Genomic DNA, 24,004 nt, shown 5'->3' on the forward strand with positions numbered 1-24,004 from the left:
GGGGAGGGGGGCACTGGCTCTCCCCTTGGGTGGTGGTGAAGGCCTGGGGCCAGGAAATGGGGCCTCTCTTCCTGCGAGCTAACTCCATGTGTTTCCCCTGCAGGCAGGGACTCTGCACAGTCCCCCAAGCTGTTCACCCATAAGAGGACCTACAGTGATGAGGCCAACCAGATGCGAGTGGCTCCTCCTCGGGCCCTTCTGGACCTTCAGGGCCACCTGGATGCTGCCTCCCGCTCTTCGCTCTGTGTCAATGGGAGCCACATTTACAATGAGGAGCCCCAGGGCCCTGTGCGGCACCGCAGCTCCATCTCGGGCTCGCTTCCATCCTCTGGCTCCTTGCAAGCTGTCTCTTCCCGGTTCTCTGAGGAGGGGCCTCGTTCCACAGATGACACCTGGCCCAGAGGCAGTCGTAGCAACAGCAGCTCAGAGGCAGTGCTTGGACAGGAGGAGCCGAGTGCTCAGGCTAAAGTCCTGGCCCCTGGGGCCAGCCACCCTGGAGAGGAGGAGGGGGCCCGGCTACCAGAGGGCAAGCCGGTCCAGGTTGCCACACCCATAGTGGCCTCCTCTGAAGCTGTGGCAGAGAAGGAGGGAGCCCGGAAGGAGGAACGCAAGCCCCGGATGGGCCTCTTCCACCACCACCACCAAGGCCTAAGTCGGAGCGAGTTGGGGCGCAGAAGCTCTCTGGGGGAAAAGGGGGGTCCCACCCTGGGGGCCTCCCCACATCACTCATCCAGTGGGGAGGAAAAGGCCAAGAGTAGCTGGTTTGGCTTGAGAGAAGCCAAGGACCCAACTCAGAAACCCAGGTAAGTCGTTGGCAAGACCAACTTTGCTCCTTGGGGAGGATGCTTGGGTGTGTGCTGCCTCGACCCTGGGGCAGGGAGGAAGGAGCAGATATGGACCTCAGGCAGGCTGCTGGGGCTCTGGCTTTGCATGGTTTAGTGGGGGTGTCTCCCTAAGCCAAGGTTCGTTCTGTGCTCATGGACACAGGTGAGTTACGAGGGCGCAGTGCTCTGAGAGTCCTATGGATTGAGGGGTCCGACTTCTCAGCCCTACGCCTTGCTGCATGAGTTGGCATGCCCACCCCCTGAGCTGGAGGGAAGCAGGAAAGGCCATTTGTGTGAATTCTTTGCTTCCTGACCTCCACCTCTTGCCCTCTGACCTCAAGGTAAGGAAGCCTTGGTAGAGAGATGAGGACTGGAGACCACACCCTCAGACTTCCCTTCCCCTCTCTGGAGCTAGAGGACTTCTCCCCAGCTGTCTCTGTGATCACTTCCCTCTGGGAGATGGGAGTCAAATAACTGAGGCTACCACTCCTTCCCCTGTTCATTCACCTGCCAGTTGCTTCCCCTGGCAAGAGGCTGTGGGCAGCTCCCATGAAATCTGTAACCCATCTCTGTCCTTGGAGACCCTGGGAGCTCTGGCCCTCTCTGATGTCTCTTGGTCTTGAGGTATGGCACCGTGGGAAGTGCTGGTGGCAGCTGTTCTGTTTTGAATATACTGAGTCCCCCATTTCAGGCCCTGGGCAGAGCCCCTGATGCCCACCATTTGCTTCCTCCTAATTCTGAGCCAGGGGAGGCTGCAGAATTGTATAGCAGGGTCCAGAGAGGGGCTCCAGGCACAGGTCACAGAAGTGTGTGTCCCACCTTCCCAAGGGCCTGGGGCCAGCACTCATGGGCAGCATAGTGTGGTGAGAGCCACTGTTTCTCTCAACAAGCCTGCCCTTCCCGCTCCATGGCTGCTTGGACAGGTTTAGAGGACAAGCACAGTAGCAAGGGGGCAAAAGATAGGGCAGAGGAAGGACCCTAAACCTGTTTCCCAGAGGGGAGAGGAATCTTGTAGTCCTGGCTTTTCGTTTCCCTGTGGCACTCTAAGTCTGCTGAGAGGAGTGGAGAGAGACATGCAGGCCTTTCTAGGTTTGGGCCATGGTCAGCTGACAACCCCTGTTAGACCCTCATAGACAGGGGTGTGGGGGGTGGATCAGTTTCAGGGGCATGCCACCCCCTGCCTCCCTTGCTTGATATGGCAGCTCCTGTCCCTACTGCCCCGCCCCTACTCACCAGAGCCCAGGCGAGCTGCTGGCCATCTGTGGCCTAGGGGGAAGATTGGGAAGAAGGGGACAGGCCTTTCCCAGATGCCAGGCTGAGCCTGGTGGCCCTGTGACAGCCGGCCAGAGGTATTTGGAGGTGGTAGGGTAGAGGGAGGTGGCAGGAGATCTGGACAGGGCATTTGCTGGGAGGAGCTAAGGGCCTGGATTGAAAGGGGCACAGACCACAGGCTCAGTGTGGTTGTCCGTATGGTGTCTCTGGGCCTTTTCTGGGGCAGGGTGAATGCTGGGGCCATTTGTAGGTGAGTCCTGCCCAGGCTTTGAGCTTGGACTCCCACAGGCTGTGAGTCTGTGGGGTTGTCACTGGCCTGGGGCACTTACAGTCTCCATCCTCTTTCTCCTGCTTCCCCATGTCTCCTAATGGCCTCTTGGAATCTGGAGGATTTGGGTCACTGATGGCCGTAAGGAAGCTGAGGTTTCTGTCCTGCTGCCACTTGAATTCCGAGCCTTGTCTTTAGCAGGATGGAGGGCACTCAGCATCCCTCCCAAGATGGGGCCCATTTGCAGGTGGCGGCTGCAGGGCCAGGCTCTGTGGCCGTGCATGCAGATGGGGTGGGAGGGGCTGTGCTTTGGGTAAGATGGCCTGGACTGGACAGATGTGACACCTGGCCTTTGAGCTCAATCAGCAGCATCCTGGCCTCGTGTGCCTTGCAGGGAGGGGAAGGCTGGCCTGGAAGAAAGGACTGTTGGCACTTCCCCAGAGGGCTTGCTTAGGGCTTCTGAGGAGAGGAGAGATGAACTGCCTCATGGCAGGAAGCTGTGGGTTAGACTCAGAACTGGAGTGACTGAATGTAGCTGCAGGATCTCCAGCTGGGGCCCGGGGAGCCTGTCCCCAGGTCCAGAGGTTGGGGGCCTCTGCCTTGGGGCTACCATTGCGGATTGCAGGATGTTCCTCACTAGGAAGAACAGCGGCGCCCTCTAGTGCTCCCATGTGGCACTGATGCCCCACAGAGAGGCCTGGGGCTGAACGTGTTGAGTGTAGTATCCAGAGAAAGGCTGCTGCCGTGGGGAAGGAACAAATGAGGCTATGCAGGGCTGAGAAGAGGGTCGTGCTGTTCCTCTGACATGGCCTTTGTCTGTTGGGGCCCATGGCGGTCACACTGGGCCCCTACCAGTGTGTGCCGGAGCAGGGAGTAGGTAGTTGAGACCAAGCTTGTCTTGGCCACAGGACTTAGCTTCATTCCCCTGCCCTGTTATGAGCCATTCACACTGAGCTGCAGCACAGGCTACTTCATGTGTTTGAGGACAGGCAAGACCACGCATGTTAAACCCGCCAGGGCCAAAGTGGATTGTCTTTGTGTCTTTGTGTGTTCCCTTGATCCCCGCCCCCCACACTAACCATAGGACTCTATGCACAGAAGGGGATCAAATGTTGATTACAAAAACTTTTAAAGTTGGGAATAAGTGTGGTACAACATAGAGATGAGTGTATCATGATGGTGGCCTCTGGCAATCTCTGCAGTGCCTCCCTGCACCAGGTGTGGTAGGCAACAAGGTCCCTGTGGGCCTGGAATGTGCTGTGGCAGCGGAAGGAGCTTGTCTGCATTCTTGGTGGTGTAAATGAGTAACTATAATGTGCTCCCAGTGGCTTGGAGTTAGTGCAGTCTCATGTCCTGCTTGTGCCTGTTCTCTTCTTATGGTTACTGTATTAACAGTGTTCTGGTTTGGAAGATAAATGATACGTTCTCCCTACTTACAGCTTACAAGGCCCCTGTCACCTCATTGTGCCCAGGTGATGGGAGAGGATGTGCCTGTCTCTTGGACATGTTTCCTGCACATTGGGCCCATCTCAGGAGGGTCAGGAGGTCGTGCCTCAGGAGGGAAGGCTGAAGGGCAGTGTTGCTGGAGGTGAACGTGCCTCCAAGCCTGGCTTCGGCCTTTGGGGGATTGCCTGGTAGAGAGCTTGTGCAGATTCACTTGCCATCTCTGGGACCAGTGTGTGGAAATAACAAGGACACAGAGCTCTTTTCAGCCTAAGGAAGAGTTGTCCGCTAGTGACACCTGGCCTTCAGCTACAGAGGTAGCCCTGTGGCGTAGTGTTTAAGAAGAGGGGCTGTCAGGGTGAACAGGTGGTTCCTGTGTTGAGTGGCAAGTTCAACCAATTGTTCAGAGCTTCCTGCAGGCAGTAAAGTTTTATTCCCTCAGGTTGAAGGGGCAGAGACATCTGGACTTCTGACTTCCTTCCCAGCATTTGATCCTAAAAGAGAAGACAAGTCAGCATATATTGCTGCCCCCACCGCTTGGGGGTGGGGAGAGTGTGCCAGGCTGGCACAGTGGGTTCTAGGATGCAGAGGTGTTTATTTGTTCTCAGAGCATGACCTGCAAAGACAAGCACACGTGGGAATATGTCCCTGACCTGGGCCAGGTGGAGTGGGAGGGAGATGTTTTGAAGTGAGAACCTTCAGAATGTGCACTCGGTGTGGAGCAAGGGAGAGGAAGGCATGAAGGAGGGATGTGTTACTGGATAGGAGGATGGACAGATGCCCTCAGAAGTACTGCTGGCTCTGTAAAGCCTGCCAGGCCTGGTGCTTGGAGTCCCTTCCTCCAGGGAGAGCCCTTTGCTGATTCCATACCAACAGGTTTGTGTGTACCTCTGGGGTGCTGTCCGGGAGAGGGAGGTTGCCGAGCCTAACCTGGGGCTCCCAGTCTACTCCCCTGTCGCTCTTGTCCCTGCAGTTCTGACTGCCAGCCAGGTTGCTGAAAGACTGCAAGGGTGAGTGCAGGCCAGGTTAGGGCTGAGGGGGCAGAGTTAAGCGTGGTGCTTTTAATGTTGATGGGACTCTCTTCCTTCAGACCACTGTGGCCTATTGTCATAAAGGGGGCTGGGGAGAGAAGTAGCTCAGAGTGCTCTAGCCCTGTTCCTGGGGGCCCGGGTCCTGTAGGCAGGGTTGGGCTGGGTATGGTATGGATGTTCTAATGGCAAGTGGGCTGAGGTCAGGCTCTTGACCTGGTGGTGGTGTATGTTGCTTCTCACTCCCCTTGGTCCCCACGGCAGGCATGTGTGCCTTGGCCTGGGGCTTGTCTGGAGTGAAGGGAGAAAGGGCATCTGCGGGGGTTGAGGCTCTGGGCTCACGATTCTTCCTCTTTTGGTATCTTCGCAGGGTAGTAGTGGGAAGCCCAGGTGGGGTGGAAACAGGTGGGAATTTTTACCTCCCTCTCCCTCCATCTTTAGGTGGAGGGGATGAGGCTGAGAATTTACCCTTGGATGGGGAGTTATTGTAAGGTGAAAAATAGGGTCAGGAGACTCTCTGGAAGCTGATTCTTATGAGAAATCCATGGGTTTGGGACCTGGCTGTGTTCTACCTGTGAGGCTGACCTCCCTGCTCCCAGAACCATCTTTGGAGCCACCTGTGCCTCTGTTTGGTTGGACTCCTTCCTGTGGTCTGCCCCTGGTGGTAGCAGCCGAGCTGACCTGCCTCAGCCCACCTCTGTGTGGGTCTGCCTTCTTTGGGCCCTGGGTTCCTGGGAGAATCTGGGCAAGCTCCGGACAGCTCATGCTCTTTCCACAGGTGCCCTTCCTACCCCAAGCCACACTCCTTATGGGCTGGCTGGCCAAAGCCTGGCTTCTGCCCCTTCAGGACTCACTGCCCACATTTCCTGTGCAAAGAAGCTGGTTGGCTTGAAAAGTTAGATGTGTAGGGGTTTCCCCAGGATATTTCCACCTGGACAGGCAGGGGCCAAGGAACGGGGGTCCTGGAAGCTTAGAGCCAGGGCTGGGAGACCGGCCATGAGGAGGGAGACTGCTCAGAAGGCAGAGGGTGAGGCCACCGAGATCTGCCTCTGACGGTGGCTCAGTGGCAAGGCAGCCAATTTTTGTGGCCTTCTGTCTGTGTCCTAGAGAAGTGAGAAGCTCTAGTTTGAGAGCACGCCCCTGCCTGCATCTCTGGAGTCGGCCTCACTCTGTGGATAAGCACCAGTGCAGGGGGCATTCCTCCCTGAAAGGACCCTGCCCTGGACAGATGAAGGCCAGAACCTGGTCTCCAGTGTCCTAAGAGCACCTGCCCTGTCCCCATCCCCAGAGTCCCTGAGAAGCCCCTGGTGACATCCAGAGTTGCTGCTACTGTCACACTGCCAGCCTTGGGAGACAAAGGGTGGACCATCAGGGCACCTGTTGGTTGACATTCTCCACAGGTGGCTTATCTTCCTTAGCCGGGTAGGCTGCCCCTCAAAGAAACAAGACACCTTGTCACACCCAATGACAGCCTATCATTACTTCTGCTTCTGCAAGGGATCAATAGAACCCAGGCTGTTTCAAGTGTCAGAATTCCAGGTGCCCTGCTAGGTCCTATAAGTTCTGGCTTTGTCCAGCCAGATACCTAGGCCTGGCCTTTCTCTGGTCTCGTTATCTCCCATGCCAGCTGGTGTTTTCTTTGCTTTTAGTCCTAAAAGGGGCCAGGCTTGGTGGCTCATGTTTGTAATCCCAGCACTTTGGGAGACCAGGTGGGCAGATCACGAGGCCAGGAGTTCGAGCCCAGCCTGGCCAACATGGTGAAACCTCATCTCTCCTAAAAATACAAAAATTATTCAGGTGTGGTGGCACACGCTGAGGCACAAGAATGGCTTGAGCCTGGGAGGCAGAAGTTGCAGTAAGCCAAGATCGCGCCACTGCACTCCAGCCTGGGTGAGAGACTCTATCTCAAAAAAAAAAAAAAAAAAAAAAAAAGGGATGTAAGGCGCTTTCAGATTAGTTTTCCCAGACGTAAATTCCTTGTTGAGTAGAACCTTAGAAGCTTCAGCATGGGATAGAGGAAAGAACACTTGGTTAGGTTTGGATCGGATCCTGCCTATCAGATGAGATGATTTCTCTCTGGGGTTGGAGTGAGGATTAAAATAGCTTTGCCTGGCATCTTTCTCTTTGGGAGGCACTTGATAATGTTACATGTTGGGGTCTTCCCTCTGTACCCTGGCCCAAGTAGGTAAATCCAGCCTATGTGTGTGTTGTGGCCCCTGGTCCTGAAGCAGGGGGTGGGGCGTGGGACTCAGGGGCCTTTCCAGTCTTGGCATTAACCAGGAGGCTCACGGTTTTGTCTCCCTCCACAGCCTGGACGTGTCTCCTCAGGTAGAATCTGACCCAGCTGCTCTTCCTCACCACCTCCCCTGCTCCCCCTGGGCTCCGGCCCCTCCCACTCCTGCTCCCACTGCTGCTCCCATGCTAAGCGCTAACCTTTTTGCAGCCGCCTCCCCCGCTGCTGCCACTGCTGCCGCCGCTGCCACCACCACCGCCGCCCCTGAAGCCACCCCACCTGGATTATTGGGTCTTACCAACCCGTTCCTCACCTCTTTGCAGAGCAACCCCTTCTTCGAGGAGCTCATAGCCGACATAGCACTAAACTCTCCTTCACCTGCTCCCTCTCTCCCCAGTGCCTCGAGGGCCAGCCCCACCCCCCTGGCCTCCCCTGGGAAAGCCCTGCCTGAGTGGGACAACACCTTCAACGTCTTTGCTGCCAGCAGGCTGCGTCCAGAGGCCAGGAGCGAGATCCTGGCCCCTGCAGGAGTGGGGCTGGAGGCGGCAGGGCTGCAAGACCCAGGCCCCGGGGCCATGACTGCGAAGGCAGCTGAGCCCCAGGGAGAGCCTGGGGGAGGAGGAGGAGGAAGAGGTGGGAGCAGCGTGTGGCTGGAGCCCAGGGTTCCTCTGGACTTGGGACCGGACCACCAGAGCGCGAGTGCGGCTGACCCGGGGCTCCTCGGGTCGGTAGGGACCGGCCTGCCCTCCTCGTCAGCCCAGCTGCAGCTGAGAGCCTCAGCCTCAGAACCAGACAGGGAACTGCCAGCCCCGGAAGGGGAAGCAGGGCAGAGTCCGGCAGACAGTGGGACATCGCTATTTAGCTCCCCAGAAGTGATCAGTGTGTGGGAGAGGCTGCCGGGCCCAGAGAGCGCTGCTGAGGGCCAGGACGATGAGTCCTTCCGAGGCGAAAACCAGCTTTGCCCTGACGTCGAGACAGCTGATGATGCCTGGCCTTGGGATGTGGTCACCATTTCTCCTGCAGCTGAGACGGCCTCACTAGTCTTGAGGGGAGAGTCTGATGAGCCTCCTCCCCAGGTGCAGCCTGAATCGCCAGAAACTGTGAGCCCCAAGGGGAGCGAGGGGCTTCCGCCACTGGAGCCCGAGCCTAAACCCGAGTGGGTGTCTGACAAGGGGCTGCAGCCCAGCACCCCACCTCCCAAGCCACCGCGCCTCTTCACACCCTCAAGATCCCAGGAGGAGGAGGAGGAGAAGGCTGCAGTGGGGCTGAGTAACAGGGGGCCAGAGACAGAGGGAGAAGATGCCTTCCCAAGTGCACTGGTTGTTGGTCCCCCAGAGACCAAGGAGGAGGGAGAGAAGCGTGAGTCGGAGGAGTCTGACAGCTGCTCCTCTGCAACCCTGCTGGGCCAGCCTGGCCTGGAAGAGCTAGTGGAGGACGCCAGCCCTCCTGTGTCTGGGCCCTGCCTGTCTGCACCCGCCAGCTGCCCTGAGGGTCCTGCCCCCATACCCTGTCACTCAAAGAGCTTGGCTCTTCAGAGTCAGCACATCTGGGGTGCTCCAGAGGTTGGAGAAGGCCCTGAGGCTCCTGAGGCCCAGGGCCAGGATCCAGTAGGAGAGGGGCTTGGGTCCCTGTCAGTCACCTCCCAGCAGGCTGATGTGTGGGTCTCCAAGGAAGATGCCTTGAACCCCTTCTTGTTTCAGGGGAGCCGAGATCCTCCCAGCCTCTTATCTGCATCCCTGCCAGGGTCGAGGGAATCTTCTATTCATTCTGGTCCAGAAGAGCTGCCCACTCCCCCAGAGCCTGACTTTCCACCGCCCCCTCTCCCGCCTTGGGCCAGCCACCACCGTGGGGGGCCCAGCCCTCCATGCTCTCCCCTGTCTGAAGCCTGGCCCCTGACCACCTCCTCCGCACCACCAGGGGAGCCAGCCTTACTCCCTGGCCCCCTTGAGCCCTCCCCACCTGGGGGCTCCCCTGCCCTACTTAGGGAGGACCTCGCTGCAGCCACCCCAGCCTCCCTGCTTGTGCTTCTGCCCTTGGAGACACGACCAGCTGAGGAGCCACAGCCCAGTGCCAGGTGAGCATCCACCCCCAGAACACTGTCCAGGAGGAAGGGGGTGGACAGGGGGCAGAACAGTCCAAGGGACTGAGGGGTTCACACTCCAGCCTCATCCTTTGTGGGGCAGGTGAGGGTCTCTTTTACCCCAGAGGCAAGACGGTACAGGCTTTGAAGACAGGAGCTTTCTATGGTGCCACCTCTGAAGCTGCCTTCTTGGGACTTGGGATAATCAAGGCAGCCCCCCACAAGCCAGGGATTTGGAGAACAGCACTGATGAGGTGCAGGGCATAAGGAATGAAGTGGGGAGAGCTGTTGTGGGCTGGCAGGGAAGGCGAGCTGTGCTGTAGGCCCTTCCGGAGCATGTGCACTCGGCCGCAGGGGAGCTGTGGGCGGGGGGTGGTGGAACTTGTCAAGCAGGGGGCAGTTCTTGGGGCAGACCGTGGCAGAGCAGGTTGGCAGTGGAGCCTCGAGCAGTTTCCTGTTCTGCTAGAGTGAGAGTGCAGGCTGCGGAAGGCAGAGAGCTAGAGGAGGGACTAGCACTTAGGTCAGAGAGAAAGCTGCAGACACCTTCAGAAGAAAAAGGAAAACTCAAACACTTCCCACATATATAACTCTCAGAAGAAGGGTTCCCCACCTGCAGCAGTTGCTTCGTTGGTTTGTATTTGGTGCCTCTCAAGGGGTGGTTCCGATGCACTTAGGACTGCTGAGTGGACAGCAGATGCCTGTGTGACCGTGCTCACTGTGGCATTGGAAGGTTTGGAAGAATGATGAAGCTGTGACCTCACCAGGTGGCTGGTCAGGGGTGATGTGGGCAGAGGCCTGGAGACTCAGGGCACTGGGAGGTGATGGGGTGTGACTTAGAAGGCAGCAAGTCCCTCTGGGACGATAGTGCTCTAGGAGGACCGAGTGAAGGAGGGAAGAGCAGGGCAGGACGTGGGGCTTGGGGAGCGGGACATGCTCCAGCACTGGCCTCCCGACCACGAATTCATGTTTGGTCATCCACATTCACTGAGCACCTACTATGTGTCAGATGCTGAACAGATGAAAGACACTGTCTCCACTCTATTCCCAAGGAAATATCCAGTCCACTGGGGAAGATAAAGTGGACCCAAGAAGGGAAGAAACCCCAAGGGGCCAGAACTACATATGGGAAGTGGGTAGGAGGGAGTCCAGGCTGCCCCCAGCATCCCTCCCTGGTAGTGGTGGTGACTCTGCTCCCTTGAGGTGAGGGAGAGGACGTGGGGGAGCTGGTGGTTGCAGTGTCCTCGGCTGGCCCTGCTGTCTGCCAGCATGACCTCTAATCATACTTGCCACTTTTTATAAGTTTTATTCGTCCCAGAGTTGGCTTCATGTCTGTACTGGGCTTGTTCCTTCTGTTATGAAGTGGATGGGCCAAATAGAGCTGTCTCATTCCTCAAAGGAAGAAATGGAGCCCATGAGAGCCTCAGGGTTTAGGATCCCGGATCCCTCTGATGTAAGGGGGCAAACAAACCAAGGCCTCCTGGCCCCTCATTCAAGGCATTTTTGTACTACACTGGTCACCCTCCCCTTCCCTGGCACAGCCCGTAGGGGGCATTAGAGCTGCTTTTATACCCCATCCTTAGCGCAGGCTCCTAGGTGGCAGGAAAGGGCTGAGATGCATTCTTTCTCCCTACTGTCTGCCCAGAGCCTGGGTGCTCTTCCCGATTTGTGAGAATGAATGCATGGATCTAGCCTGAGAGTCTCTGGGTCTGGGTGACCCTTCCTTCAGTGGAGTTCAGGGCCTTGGACTAAGCCATTTTGCTTTCTACTCTTGAATGGTCTAAATCCTCTGTGAAGTAAGCATAGATTTGTAAGAGGTCCCCCTGGGCAGGATAGTTAATGTGGGAGCCTGATGCAGTTTATGTTATAGTTTATGTAACTGTCACAGGGTGCTGGAGGATCCCAGAGAAGGGTCATCTTAGCCTGGAGGAATCAGGAAGGCTTCCTGGAGGAGGTGGCCTTGGACAACTGTGAAACATGAGTAGGAATTAGTGAGCCAGCGGGAGGAAGGGGCAGTGTTGTTCCAGACAGAAGAATAGCTTTTGTAAGAGCTTGGTAAGAATGCGGCTTTGGGAGTAGTGGACCATGAAGAAAGGGCAGGGACCAGATTGTGTTAGAGATTGTATTTTCTTACCTTAATAGAAGCCATTAAAGGATTCTAAAGCTTTGAAAATGCTGAGATCATTATCCTGCAGCTGCATGGTTGGAGGTGGGCAAGACTGAGGTGGAGGAGCTGATTTAGTGGCTGTGACTAGAAGGAAGGTTTAAGAATTGGCTTGGAGAGGAGTGGGGTGGCTTGAGAAGGTAGGAAGGTGGCAGTGCTTGATTGTTAAGGCCGAGGCTGAAGAGGATGAGCCAGAGGACCTCCCAGGCTTCTGACTTTCTGACCTGAGCCAAGGGGGTCAGAGGTGCTCCTCACTGCTAGGGCAGCACAGAGGAGGTGTGGCGGGGAGTGGGATGCACCTGAGGGGGAACCCAGGGAGCAAGCCAGCCTGCACCTGACTCTGCAGGTCTAGAGTCCAGGCGGTGAGGTCTGGGTTAGAGATGGAGATTAGGAGGGTGGTAGGATGCAGGGAGGAGGAGAGGAGAGAACCCAAGGGCAGACTAGCAGTTGTTAAGACTGAGAAGGGGCTGTGGGGTCAGAAGATGAAATGGAGGTCTTGAAGGGAAAGGGAGGCGAGCAGCCCAAAGGAAGGAGTGCTTCAAGTGTCGGCTCCACAGAGGTCAGTGAGGTGAGAACCAGCAGGGCTTGGTGGCCTCAACAAGTCCACTTGTGGTGGGCCGGTAGAGACCGACGTCCTGTTCTAATGGGTTAAGGAGTCAATGAAAGGTAAGAAATTATACAAATGTAGTCTCCATGCTGCTGCGGAGAGGCTTGGGTGAGAAGAAGGGGGAAGGTGACTAGGAATGATAGCTAGAGCAAATACAAGGTCAAGGGAGGGCTTGACCTCTGCAGGGCTGTGTAAATGCTGATGGGAAGCAACCCCTAGAGAGAGCTGGGTGACCAAATGTCCCAGTTTGCCCAGGTTTTAGCACTCAAAGTCTCATGTCCTGGGAATCCTCACAGTCCTGGGAAAACTGGGAACTTGGGAGGGTTGGTCACCGCACTAGAGAAAGGTTACAGTAGAGAAGAGAAAGGAGGGAAGATGGCTGGAGGAGGGTGTCCCTGACAGAGGCTGGGTGCAGGTGCACAGGAGTCTGTAGCATGGCCTTTGCTGTCCCTGTGAAAGGGTCAGGTCACTGGGTGAATGAGGGAGTGAAATGGGGAGGGAGCAGGTGGTGGGGCGGGGATTGAGGCCAGCCCAGGGGTTGCTGAGGAGTACTGGACACTCCTGCCCTGAGACCTTGACTCTGTAGGGACAGCTACCACCCAGTGCTGGGCTTTCTGTCCAGCAGACCTGGAGGCTCCACAGGGAAGGCAGCCCCACCTTTGACCAGTGCCACCTTTCTCTCTGTGTAACCCATGTCTTGTATGTCTTTGCAGTCCCCACCCCGTGAAGCCCCTCAGTGCCGCCCCTGTGGAGGGCAGCCCCGACAGGAAGCAGTCCCGCTCCAGTCTGAGCATAGCCCTGAGCAGTGGGCTGGAGAAGCTCAAAACAGTCACATCTGGGAGCATTCAGCCTGTGACCCAGGCCCCCCAGGCTGGCCAGATGGTGGACACCAAAAGGCTGAAGGTAAGGCCCAGCAGGGTGTGGGGGGCATCTGACAGAATGTGTGGTGGAGTCTCAGGGCTTGGTCCTGGTGAGGGTGGGGCAGGGAGCAGGCCAGGTCCCTCACGTCAGAGTTCTGAAGCCAGTTAGGCTCTGGCTTTGGAGACAGGCAGCCCGGGGCCCTGTGGTGGTGAAACTTAGGTGTTGGTGGGTAGGCGGGCAGGCGGGCAGGCGGGCAGGCAGGCAGGCAGGCAGGCAGGCAGGCCTAGGGCTGCCCTGCTCACTGTCTTCGGTCCGGCCTCAGGACTCAGCTGTGCTGGACCAGTCAGCCAAGTACTACCACCTGACCCATGATGAGCTCATCAGTCTGCTCCTGCAGCGGGAGCGGGAGCTGAGCCAGCGGGACGAGCATGTGCAGGAGCTGGAGAGCTACATCGACCGGCTGCTGGTGCGGATCATGGAGACCTCACCCACGCTGCTGCAGATCCCCCCGGGCCCCCCCAAATAGCCTTCCTCACCCCACCCCCAGGAGAGTTGGCATGGACCTACCGCTGCCCGCCCTCCCTCCTGCTGAACTCTCTCATCTGCAGTGGGGCATCGTCTGTCTTGCCTTGTCACTCCTTGCTCCTCTCCCTCCTGCCTCAACTGGGGCTGCTGGAAGGGGGGCCCTCTGGATTCCCTTTGGAGGCATCAGGTTCTGTGCACAACTTGTGTGTCTTTGGGAGCCCTGGGTCTTTCCTACCTGCCTGTTTTCATACCCCTCAGCTTTGGGGGCCCCAGGGAATTGGAACTCTTCCCCCAAGACAGAGCAGGGGTGAACTGTAGCTTGATGTGGTAATCTGGGACAAGACTGGTTGCTAGCACATACTTTATTACCCACCAAGGATGGTCAGCCATTTCTTCCCACAGCCAAAGCCCCATCCCCTTCATTTCCCTCCAGTCCCTGGAGGGGCTTCTAGTATTACTGGGACAACGACCACGCTGCCTGTTTGTCTGTGAGTTATGGGCAAACAGCCTCCAGCCTCACACCCATTCCCCTGAGAACAAGAAGCCTGTGTGGTCTGGGCCAGTCTCTGCCATGTCCTGAGTCTGCTTCAGTCTGGAGCTGTTTGTGGGGCGAGTGCCGTGTGGACAGAGGTGGATGATGTGTGTGCTTCAGGCTGCTCCCTGCCCCCTCTGACCTTTGCACGAGTGTCACATGGGAATGTGTGGGGTGCAGGGGTGGGTGCGGGGAGAACACCTTTTTGCTTTTTGAGCTCTTGACCACCTCCAATGTGTAGGTCCCTCCAGGCTGGGGCTTGGGACTGCTTATATTTTGGGGATCAAGCCTCCATGTCTATTCTTGTTGCCTGTCCAGATGCCAAAACTCTGTGTTGCTGCAGGGTTTGAACTTTTGGAAACCAATTAAAATGTGCCTTTTGTGGGCGGGGTCAAGAGCCCCTGGATGTCGACCTCTCACGCTGTGTGGCGTCCCCCTCCCACCTGTTGAGTACATAGGGATGGCTCTCTCAGGGCCCTGGGAATGGAAATGGGCAGCCCTGCTGTGGGCTCTTCCCCTCCCCTAGAGTTAATCTCTTGGTCTGGCCAAGTTGCTCCTCCCTCAACCTTACTGCTGTCTTCCCCTCCCTCAACCCCAATAGGAGGATCCCAAGATAAACACTGCTGGGCAGGCGGGCAGGCAGGCCTGGGGCTGCCCTGCTCACTCTCATTCTATGTCTGGCCTCAGGACTTAGCCATACTAGACCAGTCAGCTTGCCTGGAAGTGGGAGGTCCCACTATGCCTTTGGGAGACATCTATACTTAGGAAAAAGCCTTTGTTGTCCTCCCATCCATCCACCAAGCTGCTAACTCAGCCTGTCCCTTCTGCCCCAGGGGCTTGCCTAGCTTGGCTGCAGTGCACTTTGAAATGAAGTGTCTGTCCTTTGGCCCAGCCCCTGGTTTGCTTGTAGAAAACATGGTAGGCTTCCCCAAGGCATCGGCAGGGAACTTTGGCAGCTTGGGGCACCCTGAATTAGCAAAAATGGGGGGTGATGAGGTGCTGAAGAAGGATACTTATGGCTTAGTGAGGAGGCAAGAGCTCCTCTGGGACCACCACTTCTTCAGGAGAGGGCCTGTGGGCTTGCTTTTGGAAGGCCTCAGGCAGACACGTGCCCTCTGGGTGATGTCTGTCTGCCACCAGGATGGAGCAGAGGAGTGCCACACATGGAGGAAAGCCACTGTAACGTTACCTACCTTAAACTCCACTCATCAAAGCAGAGAAAAGTATCCACTGGTCCCCAGGGTTTCAGTCATGCTTTTGGGGGTCACTGACTATTAGAGAAGTAAGTATCTTTTCTGAGAGAGGGGGAGTTACCCCCTCCCCCCGCAGTGGGGATTCCTCTGGGCTTTATTCAGTCCCAGTCCTGGCCCTGACCTTTGTGGGCCTCCCTAATGCCTAGGGCATGGATGGCTTCAGAGGAGTTTTTGAATCGAAGCCCAGGGTCCTTGTTGATGTTTCTTCTCCTAGCCACACTTGGAGGAGAGCTGCAGGTGGATTGGGCAGGGAGCAGGCATGGTTCTGCTTTGCTGTTTGTCTTCCTAGTTAAGGCTCTTTATAAAGAGCTTGTTCTTCATGTTTTAAGCACTTTATGAAGAATAAAACATTCATGTACTGCAGGTGGCTCTGTTGTGTTCCTGTTTTGGAATGAACAGTTACAGGAGGCTGCTGTGGGAGAAAGCACCTTAAATCAAGGTGATGGGATTCTTGGATGACACTGTCCCTGCCCTGACATCAGGGAGCAGCAGCACAGTGTTGCCCAGCAGCCTGAACTTTTCTGACTCCCACGATACCGACATTTATTGCGCACCTAAGATGGGCCCATTTATTGGTAATACAGAGGGTAAGAAATGGATTCCTATTCTTAAGTTGCATGGTCTAGCAGGGGAAGATAAGATACAAATCCAAGATACAAATAGTTCTTCATGGCTAGATAGAATCTCTAAGATAAGATACAAATCCAAGATACAAATTGTTCTTCATGGCTAGCTAGACTCTCCCCCCAGCTTTATGAGAAGTGTTTCTTGTGGTTCAACTACTAGAGGATGAAAAACTTTGACTGCTACAGCTCATGTAGTGTCCAGAAACACTGGCAGACATGAGCCAACCCTGCACTCCACCATGAGACTAATGAGACCCAAAGTGGGGTTCCCTAGAAGACCAAATATTTCTACTGTCATCTTGGGCAAAACAGGTAGCTCCCGAAGTCTGGCTCATTGACCAGGTAATTCAGCTGGGAATCTTCAGCTAATCCATTCTACAACTGTGTGTTTATTATCCATGCTGATGCTTACTCCACAATCTGTAGTACTCCCCCTTACCTAACACCCTCCCCACCCACCCTAGTCCCAAGTTCTCCTCCTGCCCAGGAATTAGGCCCAGGAGGGATCTTCCTTGGTTGGCCAGACAAGGTGAAGGCTCCCAGGGCTCTTAATCCCCCACTGATGAACTCACAGCCAACACTTATTTGAGTCTCTACTGTGAGCCCTCTTATGTCTGGCTCTGAAAACTGAAGTGAATCAAAAAGTCATAGCCCCTGCCCTGTGAACCTTACAGTAAGAAAGACTGTCCAGAACAGTAAGTAGTTTTGAGTGCAAAAGAGAAGTGCTGGGTGCCACGGAGCCTCTATGGGATTTTGTGGAAGCAGAGTGATGGACTGGGAAATGCAATGTTTAGGCTAAAGCCAGAAAGAGAGCCAGCATCAGGCGAAGATTTAGTCTTCTGGGTACAGAATGTTCAGAGGTCGGGAGGCGGGCAGGCCCCAGCATGCTCCAGGAACTGAATGTCAGGGCAGCCGGAGAGCACAGGACGAGTGGGCAGGGTGGCGACGGAGGAAAGTACGAGAAGGTTCCGCACTGCAACTCCTTGCAGAAAGCCTTCCGAGGTTAACCCTACTCCGCCTGGAGTCTTTGCCCATCTGGTCCCAGGTTCCCCCTTGCATGGGACCCTTCTGGGCTGCCTGGCCCCAGGAGCGACGCCCACGGCAGCAACTCTAACTTCTGGGGGCAACTAAGCAGGGAGGGGTGGCCCGTGGTCGTCGTACAGGAACACCTTTCCTGGACTGCGGACCTTGCACCTTGCAACGCGGACAGCGGGCACCGAGACCTCTCCGGACGGCCGCAACTCTCCGCAGTCTACGGTTGTTAAGCGCCGCGACGCAAAAAACTACACTCCCCACAACCCCTTGCGCCTCCCGCTCGCTGCGGTTGCTTAGGGCCAATCGGGAGAGGCAGCTGTGGCGGGGGCCGAGGAGGGACATTTTAAAAGGGCCGGAGATTGCGGGCGTCAGTGGCCATGGCGGATACAGCAACTACAGCATCGGCGGCGGCGGCTAGTGCCGCTAGCGCCTCGAGCGATGCACCTCCTTTCCAACTGGGCAAACCCCGCTTCCAGCAGGTGAGTACCGGGCTGTGGTCTGCGGGCCGGCGGGTGGCAGAGAGAGGACCAGCAAACTCCCCTCCAAAGTCCCCTTCCACCCAAGGGTCTCCCACCCGCGGCCAGCGGAGCCTGCAGCTAGCGCCAGGGGGGACCTCGGCCACAGCCACCCTTTTCCCATTGGTCAGTGGGGCGGGCGCGGACTCCCACCTTGGCTTCCCATTGGCCCTTGGCGCCGTCACTCCCCGACTGCCCGCGCCCTCTAGCCTTTCCCGCCCGCGGCGCCCTGTGATTGGCCACCGCCGGCTGCGGTCAAGGTCCCGAGCGCCCGGCTTCGAGCGGCTGCTCAGGGTGGCTCCAGGTTGTGCAGCTGCCCGCCCCGAGCGCAAAGTTCTAGTGCGGCCCTGGATGGGAAGTTGGCGTGGCCGGGATGCCTTCTAACTCTTTCCCCCAGTGGGGACTGACGTTCCTTTCGAGCTGCTGGCGGAGCCGCCGGGCAGCGTCGCGCCCCGCGGTCACTCCCCAGCCCTGGCCCCCAAGCAGGACCCGGCGCGCGCGGCAGGTTGAGGGGACGAGTGCCGAGGCGAGCAGCGGTCCGGCGTCTCCCGTCCCTGCTCTCCATCTCGGGCTGAGGATTCGCTGACGCAGCAAGCCGGCTGATGCCCTGAGGGGATGCAGCCAGGGTGTGCGGGGGAAACGCTGTGTCATCCCCTGGGGCCGTCGTCCCTCCGAGGGGCTGCCGCCCGGGAACCCCCCAGCCTCTCCCTCGCTGCGTCCTCCGCCGAGGGTCTCCCGCACCCGGGCCCCTGCGCCGCCGGGCGCTGGCACTGGGCACACCCGCTCAGGCTCTTCCGGACACGGCGACAGGGGTCCTTTCCCTCCGGGACCCCCTCTGGGGCGTCGCCGACTCGGCCCTAGACTGCGGAGGCGGGGGTGGAACGCGGAGCCCGGGCGCCTGGTTGGGCCCGGAGACCGGAGCCGGGGAGGAGCCGCTCCCGCGCCGCAGACCCTCGGGCTCCCGCGCCTCCCGCACCGAGGAGACGGAATTTATTAGGAAACAGGCAGAGAGACCGCTGAAGTGAACCGGGGCTTGCCAGGGGTGGGCGGCAGCCGAGGCGGCCAGAAAAGAACTTTGCAGGAAGAAAGGAAATTGTGCTAAGGTCGGTGCGGTGGCTTTTTTTTTTTTTCTTTTTTTTTTTGTTGTGGTGGAAGGGGGACTGGTTCCAGCAAAGGGGGGCCCCGAGCTTTGCTGATAATTAGGGAACTTGGCTCCTGAGCCGTCTGAAAAAAACGTCCCCAGTGTTTCTTAACAGGACTTTAATTCCTTTTAAAAGTAGGCCATCTCAGCATGTAGGTATCCGAGGCGAGACTGGCATCTTCCTTCCAGTATAGGAGGCCATCTAGGGCGAGAGTGTCGGGGTGTCCCTGCCTGGACTTGAGTGACCTTATTACTTTGCCTGTCCCCGCTCCCACCCCCATTCTGCTCATCCTTAAAGACTCAGTCGGGCCTGCCTGTCTGTCAAACACTTGCTCCCTTCTTCTCTGGTCCCATCAGATCGCGGGGTGTCCCTGCCTGGACTTGAGTGACCTTATTACATTGCCTGTCCCCGCTCCCACCCCCATTCTGCTCATCCTTAAAGACTCAGTCGGGCCTGCCTCTCTGGCAAACACTTGCTCCCTTCTTCTCTGGTCCCATGAGATCGCAGGCTCTCTCCTGCACACCTCTTTGGCCACCTGAGTCAGATCCTCATAGCTCTCCATACAGTCTGCCCTGTGGTCTTGTAAATGTTTGCTGTGTGATGACTTGGTTTCCTCAAACCCCCTGTAGGCCTTTTGCGAGAAGGGGCTGAACTTGCCCTTCTCTGCCTCTGTCTTACCCTGATAGAGACAGGTTAGGCATATAGTAATGTGCCCAGTGAAAGATTTGTGTTTCCTTTTTTTTTTCTTTTTCTTTTTTTCCTGGTGTCTGTTATCTGTATGTGGCACTTGGGACATTCAGTTACCCAACAGACATTTATCAAATACGTCTTAGTGGCTTATATGACTGAGCCCTGTGCTGTGACCACTGCTCTAGAGCCATAGATAAACATTTTAGGCTACCCTGTTCCTGCAGCCATAGCGGTACTTCTTTTTGGCACTGCTCTTGAAGGCAGTAAAAGTGTTTGTTGTATCCACTTTTGAAGCTCCCCTCCTCCAGCATAGTGGCCTGCATAAAGCACGTTGCATGTGATTCATCCATGTTAAGGATCTTCTGTTTCCTCCATACCTGCTCCTCCCGCATGGCTCCCTGGCTCTGCAAGCAGCCCAACTTGCCACCCAATCAATGCAGCCAGAAACCTGGGAGCCGCCTGTGTTCTTTCCTTCTTCTCCCTCACCCTTTAAATGCAACCAGAGGCCCAGTGATCTTACCTCTTACACAGCTCTCAAGTCCACCCATCTCTACTGCCAGAATCCTAGACCAAGCCCCCAACGTCTATTTCCTGGGTCACTGCAGTGGCCTCGCAACAGGTCTCCCTGCTTCCACTCTGGCCCTCTTCCAGTCCTTCCTCTTTCTGCAAGTCAGAGTCCCAACAGTGCAGATGTGATCAAGGGACTCCCTACGCCCTTGTACATTTAAATACCCTCCAATGGCTTCCCCTGCTTCTGAGATAAAGACCTCACTTCTGAAGGGGCCCCCAAAGTATGCATGGCCCACCCCACTGACTACTTCTTTCTTGAATCCCACCACCCACCCACCCACACCTCGCACCCTCCTTCATGTCACACTGGCTGCTTTTCAGCCTCTGAACCCACCATGTTCCCTCCCACCACTTGGCCATCTGCTTGGAACATCACCTCTTCCTCTGCCCCCAACTCTTGTTCCCATTCTTCCTCATCACTGGTGTATCCATGAAGCATCACTTTCTTGGAGAAGCCTCCTGCCACTCCCAGGTTGGATTTTTGAATGTGTTCTCTTACTGCAAAGCACCTATCTCGGTGTATACATTGATTTGTGATGAGTATTTCTTTGCCATCTGTGTCTCCCTTTCGACTATGGACTTTGCAGAAGTGGGAGCTGTGCCTGCCTTTACTCCCTGTTGAGTCTCCAAGGCTCAGCACAGTGCCTGGCAGTTGAGAGGCGCTTAATGAAGATTTGTTATATACATGAATATCCTGGAGACAATTCAGTAGGGCTTTGTGGACTTGAATTAAATTGACTTGTAAGGTTGTGATTGGGGAGGTGGACCAACTTTTCTCCAAATTGTCCCTTAGGGATCTTATAAAATTGCAACCAAGTGGGGGCATGTTTGACAGTGTAAGGTTCATCATTGCTGAGACATCCCAGAGTTGGGGTGTCTCTAAGGAGGTCAGTCTAAAGACACAAAGGTTGGCTATGTATGTACTGGGTTGATGAGTTCCTTTAGGGCCCAGCCCACATCTCTGTGTCCTGCCCTGGCATGTAATAGTTGTGTAATATATATGCTCATAGTACCCTGTGCTGGCCTGACAGAACCCTGTTTCAAGGTGGTTGATAATCCAGGGTTCATTCCCAGCACCCATGCCAGGGAGGTGACTCTTATTCCCCAATTAATCTCACCGCTTTCTGCAGGATTTGTCACCAAGGTCTTTCCTTATTCCCTGGAGTCGCTCTAGAACTCCTCTTTATTCCCTCAAGGGTCTTCCTGTGCAAGAGGACAGGGGGAGAAAGAGGGTGGAGGGTGTGGAGGGTCAGAGTGTGAAGAAAGGGTGATGAGTGTTCGTGGTCTGTGAACATCTTTCTCCCCGTAAGATGGTGACGATAGCCAAGCATCATTCCAGCCTTTTTGTGTATTGACTTACTGAATTTTCACAACAACCCTGTGAGGCAGGTGCAATGATCTCCAATTTATGGGTAAGAAAACTGCAGCACACAAACAGATTAAGTAACTTCCCAGGCAGTCTGGCTCCAGAGTTCATGTTTGTTTGTTTGTTTGTTGTCAACTTTTTATTATGGAAGTTTACAAACATACTAATTTGGAGACAGTTGTCAGTAAACCCCTATGCACCCATCATCCAGCTTCAACAGTTGCCAACTTAAAGCCGGCCTTGTTTCATCTATGTACCCACCCCCCACAACGCAATCAATGAATTACTCTGAAGCAAAGCCCAAACATCCCATCATTTCATTGAACCTACTAGTAGGTGTCTCTAAAAAATAAGGACTCTTTGGTTAGCTTTTTTAAAATAAACTTTTTTATTTTGGAATAATTTTAGACTTAGAGAAGTCAAAAGACAACAAACAATTCCTGCCTAGCCCTCACCCATTGTCTTCTGTTATCGTCTTGCATTGCCACAGTACATTTTTCAAAACTAAGAAACTAACATTGGTACATTATCATTAACTACACTCCAGACTTCATTGAATTTTACTATTTTTTTACACTAATGTCTCCTTTCTGTCCCAGGATCCCATCCAGGAACATGTTACGTTTAGTCATCATGTCTCTTTAGCCTCCTCTGGTCTGTGGCGGTCATAGTACCTGGGATAGTTTCTCAGACTTTGCTTGTTTTTGATGACCTTGACAATTTTGGAAGATATTTTATAGAGTGTCCCTCAACTTGGGTTTGCCTAATGTCTTTCTTTTGGGTAGAACGGAGTTATGGGTTTTGAGGTAAGAATATCACAGAGGTGAAGTGCTCTCTTTATCACATGATATTGGAGGGTTTTTTTGATTTGTTTAACATAACCATGCCCTTAACACACCTAAAATCATTATTTGTTTTTTCTTTTTTTTAGAGACAGGGTTTCTGTCTGTCACCCACGATAGAGTACAGTGGAACAGTAATTAATGGCTCACTGCAGCCTTGAGCGCCTGGGCTCAAGCAATCCTCTGGCCTCTACCTCCAGAGTAGCTGGAACTACAGGGGTGTGCCACCATGCGTGGCTATATATATTTTTTGTTTGTTAGTTTTCTTTCTTTTTTTTCTTTTCCTTTTTTTTTTTTGTTTGTAGAGACAGGTGTCTTGCTATTTTGCCGAGGCTGGTATCAAACCCCTGGCCTCTAATGATTCTTCTGCCTCGCCCTCCCAAAGTGCTGGGATTTACAGGTATGAGCCACCATGCCTGGCCCATTAATTCTTAATATCATCAAGTAACCAGTCACTATTCATATTTCCCTGATCATCACTTAATTTATTTGTAGTTGATTTGTTTGAATCAGGATCCCATAAGTCCCACATATTATTACCTTTGGATATCTCTCTTTTGTATCTTTTATTTTTTTTGGAGGCAGAGTCTCTCTCTGTTGCCCAGGCTGGAGTGCAGTGGCATGATGTCAGCTCACTGCAACCTCCGCCTCCCGGGTTCAAGTGATCCTCCTGCCTCAGCCTCCTGAGTAGCTGGAATTATGGGCACATGCCACCATGCCTGGCTAATTTTTGTATTTTTAGTAGAGATGGAGTTTCACCATGTTGGCCAGGCTGGTCTCAAACTCCTGACCTCGGGTGATCCACCCGCCTCAGCCTCCCAAAGTGCTGGGGTTACAGGTGTGAGCTACCGCACCCAGCCTCTTTTGTATCTTTTAATCTGTTAGTTCTATCTTCCTCTTTTCCCTTCCTATTGAAGAAACAGTTGTTCGTCCCTGTAGAATTCCCCACCTTCTCAATGTAGTGATGGCATCTCTGTGGTAGTGGTTAGCATGTTCCTTTGTCCCTTGTTTCTCCTGTAAACTTAAAGTCTATGCATTTAACCACTGCTCCAACTGCCTAGTGAAAGGGAGTAGATGACAGCGCAGCACCCAGGGAACCTCTGAGACCTGCTTTGCCTCCTTTCCTCTTCCTTTTCTGGTCATTTCCTCTCCTGAACTCACTGTTTTCCCTTCCGGCCCAGACACCATGTTTGCCATGTTGGGGCCCCAGGACAGGAAACAAACACACATACTTTCTCCCCTTTGTGTTTCAGTCCATCTGTAAATAAATTGTTGTCCAAGACCAGGCGCGGTGGCTCATGCTTGTAATCCCAGCACTTTGGGAGGCTAAGGCGGGCAGATCACTTGATGACAGGAGTTCGAGATCAGCCTGGCCAACATGGTGAAACTTGTCTCTACTAAAAAATACAAAAAATAGCCCTTCAAGATTCCCCCACATGGCCAGGCACAGTGGCTCATGCTGTAATCCCAGCACTCTGGGAGGCCAAGGCGGGCGGATCACTTGAGGTCAGGAGTTCAAGACCAGCCTGGCCAACATGGCAAAACCCTGTCTCTACAAAATACAAAAATTATCTGAGCATGTTGGCAGGCTCCTGTAATCCCAGCTACTCAGGAGGCTGAAGCAGGAGAATTGCTTGAACCCGGAGGCAGAGGTTGCAGTGAGCCGAGATTGCACCATTTCACTCCAGCCTGGGCAACAAGAGTGAAACTCTATCTCAAAAAAAAAAAAAATTGTCGTCCAGGTGCAGTGGCTCATGCCTGTAATCCCAGCACTTCGAGAGGCCAAGGCAGGAGGATTGCTTGAGGCCAGGAGCTTGAGACCAGCCTGGACAACATAGTGAGACCCCATTGTCTACAAAAAATTGAAAAACTAGCTCGGCGTGGTAGCATGCACCTATAGTCCCAGCTACTTGGGAGGCTGGGGCAGGAGGATCCCTTGAGCCCAGAAGTCTGAGGCTGCAGTGAACTATGATCACACAACTGCACTCCAGCTGGGCAACAGAGTGATACCCTGTCTCAAAAAAGAAAGAAGGAAAGAAGTTTTTTAACAACTTCTGGCAAGGTGTGGTGGCTCATGCTTGTAATGCCAGCACTTTGAGGGGCTGAGGTGGGCAGATTGCTTGATCCCAGA

General features: G+C 54.9%; 2 protein-coding genes across 8 annotated transcripts in view; both read left to right on the plus strand.

Annotated features, from left to right (window-relative positions):
• RAB11FIP5 (RAB11 family interacting protein 5) overlaps nt 1–15,450 on the plus strand; it is a 39,545-nt gene extending 24,095 nt beyond the window's left edge. The window contains exons 3-6 of one of the 3 annotated variants that reach the window (XM_054546663.2): nt 104–803; nt 7,145–9,142; nt 12,630–12,819; nt 13,100–15,450. In XM_054546663.2, coding sequence (XP_054402638.1) covers nt 104–803; nt 7,145–9,142; nt 12,630–12,819; nt 13,100–13,303 — 3,092 coding nt within the window. In that variant the 3' untranslated portion in view covers nt 13,304–15,450. 3 annotated transcript variants of the gene reach the window in all.
• Nucleotides 15,451–15,539: 89 nt separating this feature from the next.
• The window catches only part of SFXN5 (sideroflexin 5), a 131,481-nt gene continuing 123,016 nt past the window's right edge, over nt 15,540–24,004 (plus strand). For 2 of the 5 annotated variants that reach the window (XM_024242047.3, XM_054548062.2), the window contains exon 1: nt 15,540–17,227. In XM_024242047.3, coding sequence (XP_024097815.2) covers nt 17,126–17,227 — 102 coding nt within the window. In that variant the 5' untranslated portion in view covers nt 15,540–17,125. Of the gene's footprint in view, nt 17,228–17,483; nt 18,367–24,004 lie in introns of those variants that run through there. The other 3 variants (XM_002811899.6, XM_024242050.3, XM_024242049.3) reach the window with 3 other exon arrangements.

This window comes from Pongo abelii, chromosome 12 (assembly GCF_028885655.2).
Source record: "Pongo abelii isolate AG06213 chromosome 12, NHGRI_mPonAbe1-v2.0_pri, whole genome shotgun sequence".
NCBI lineage: Eukaryota > Metazoa > Chordata > Mammalia > Primates > Hominidae > Pongo > Pongo abelii.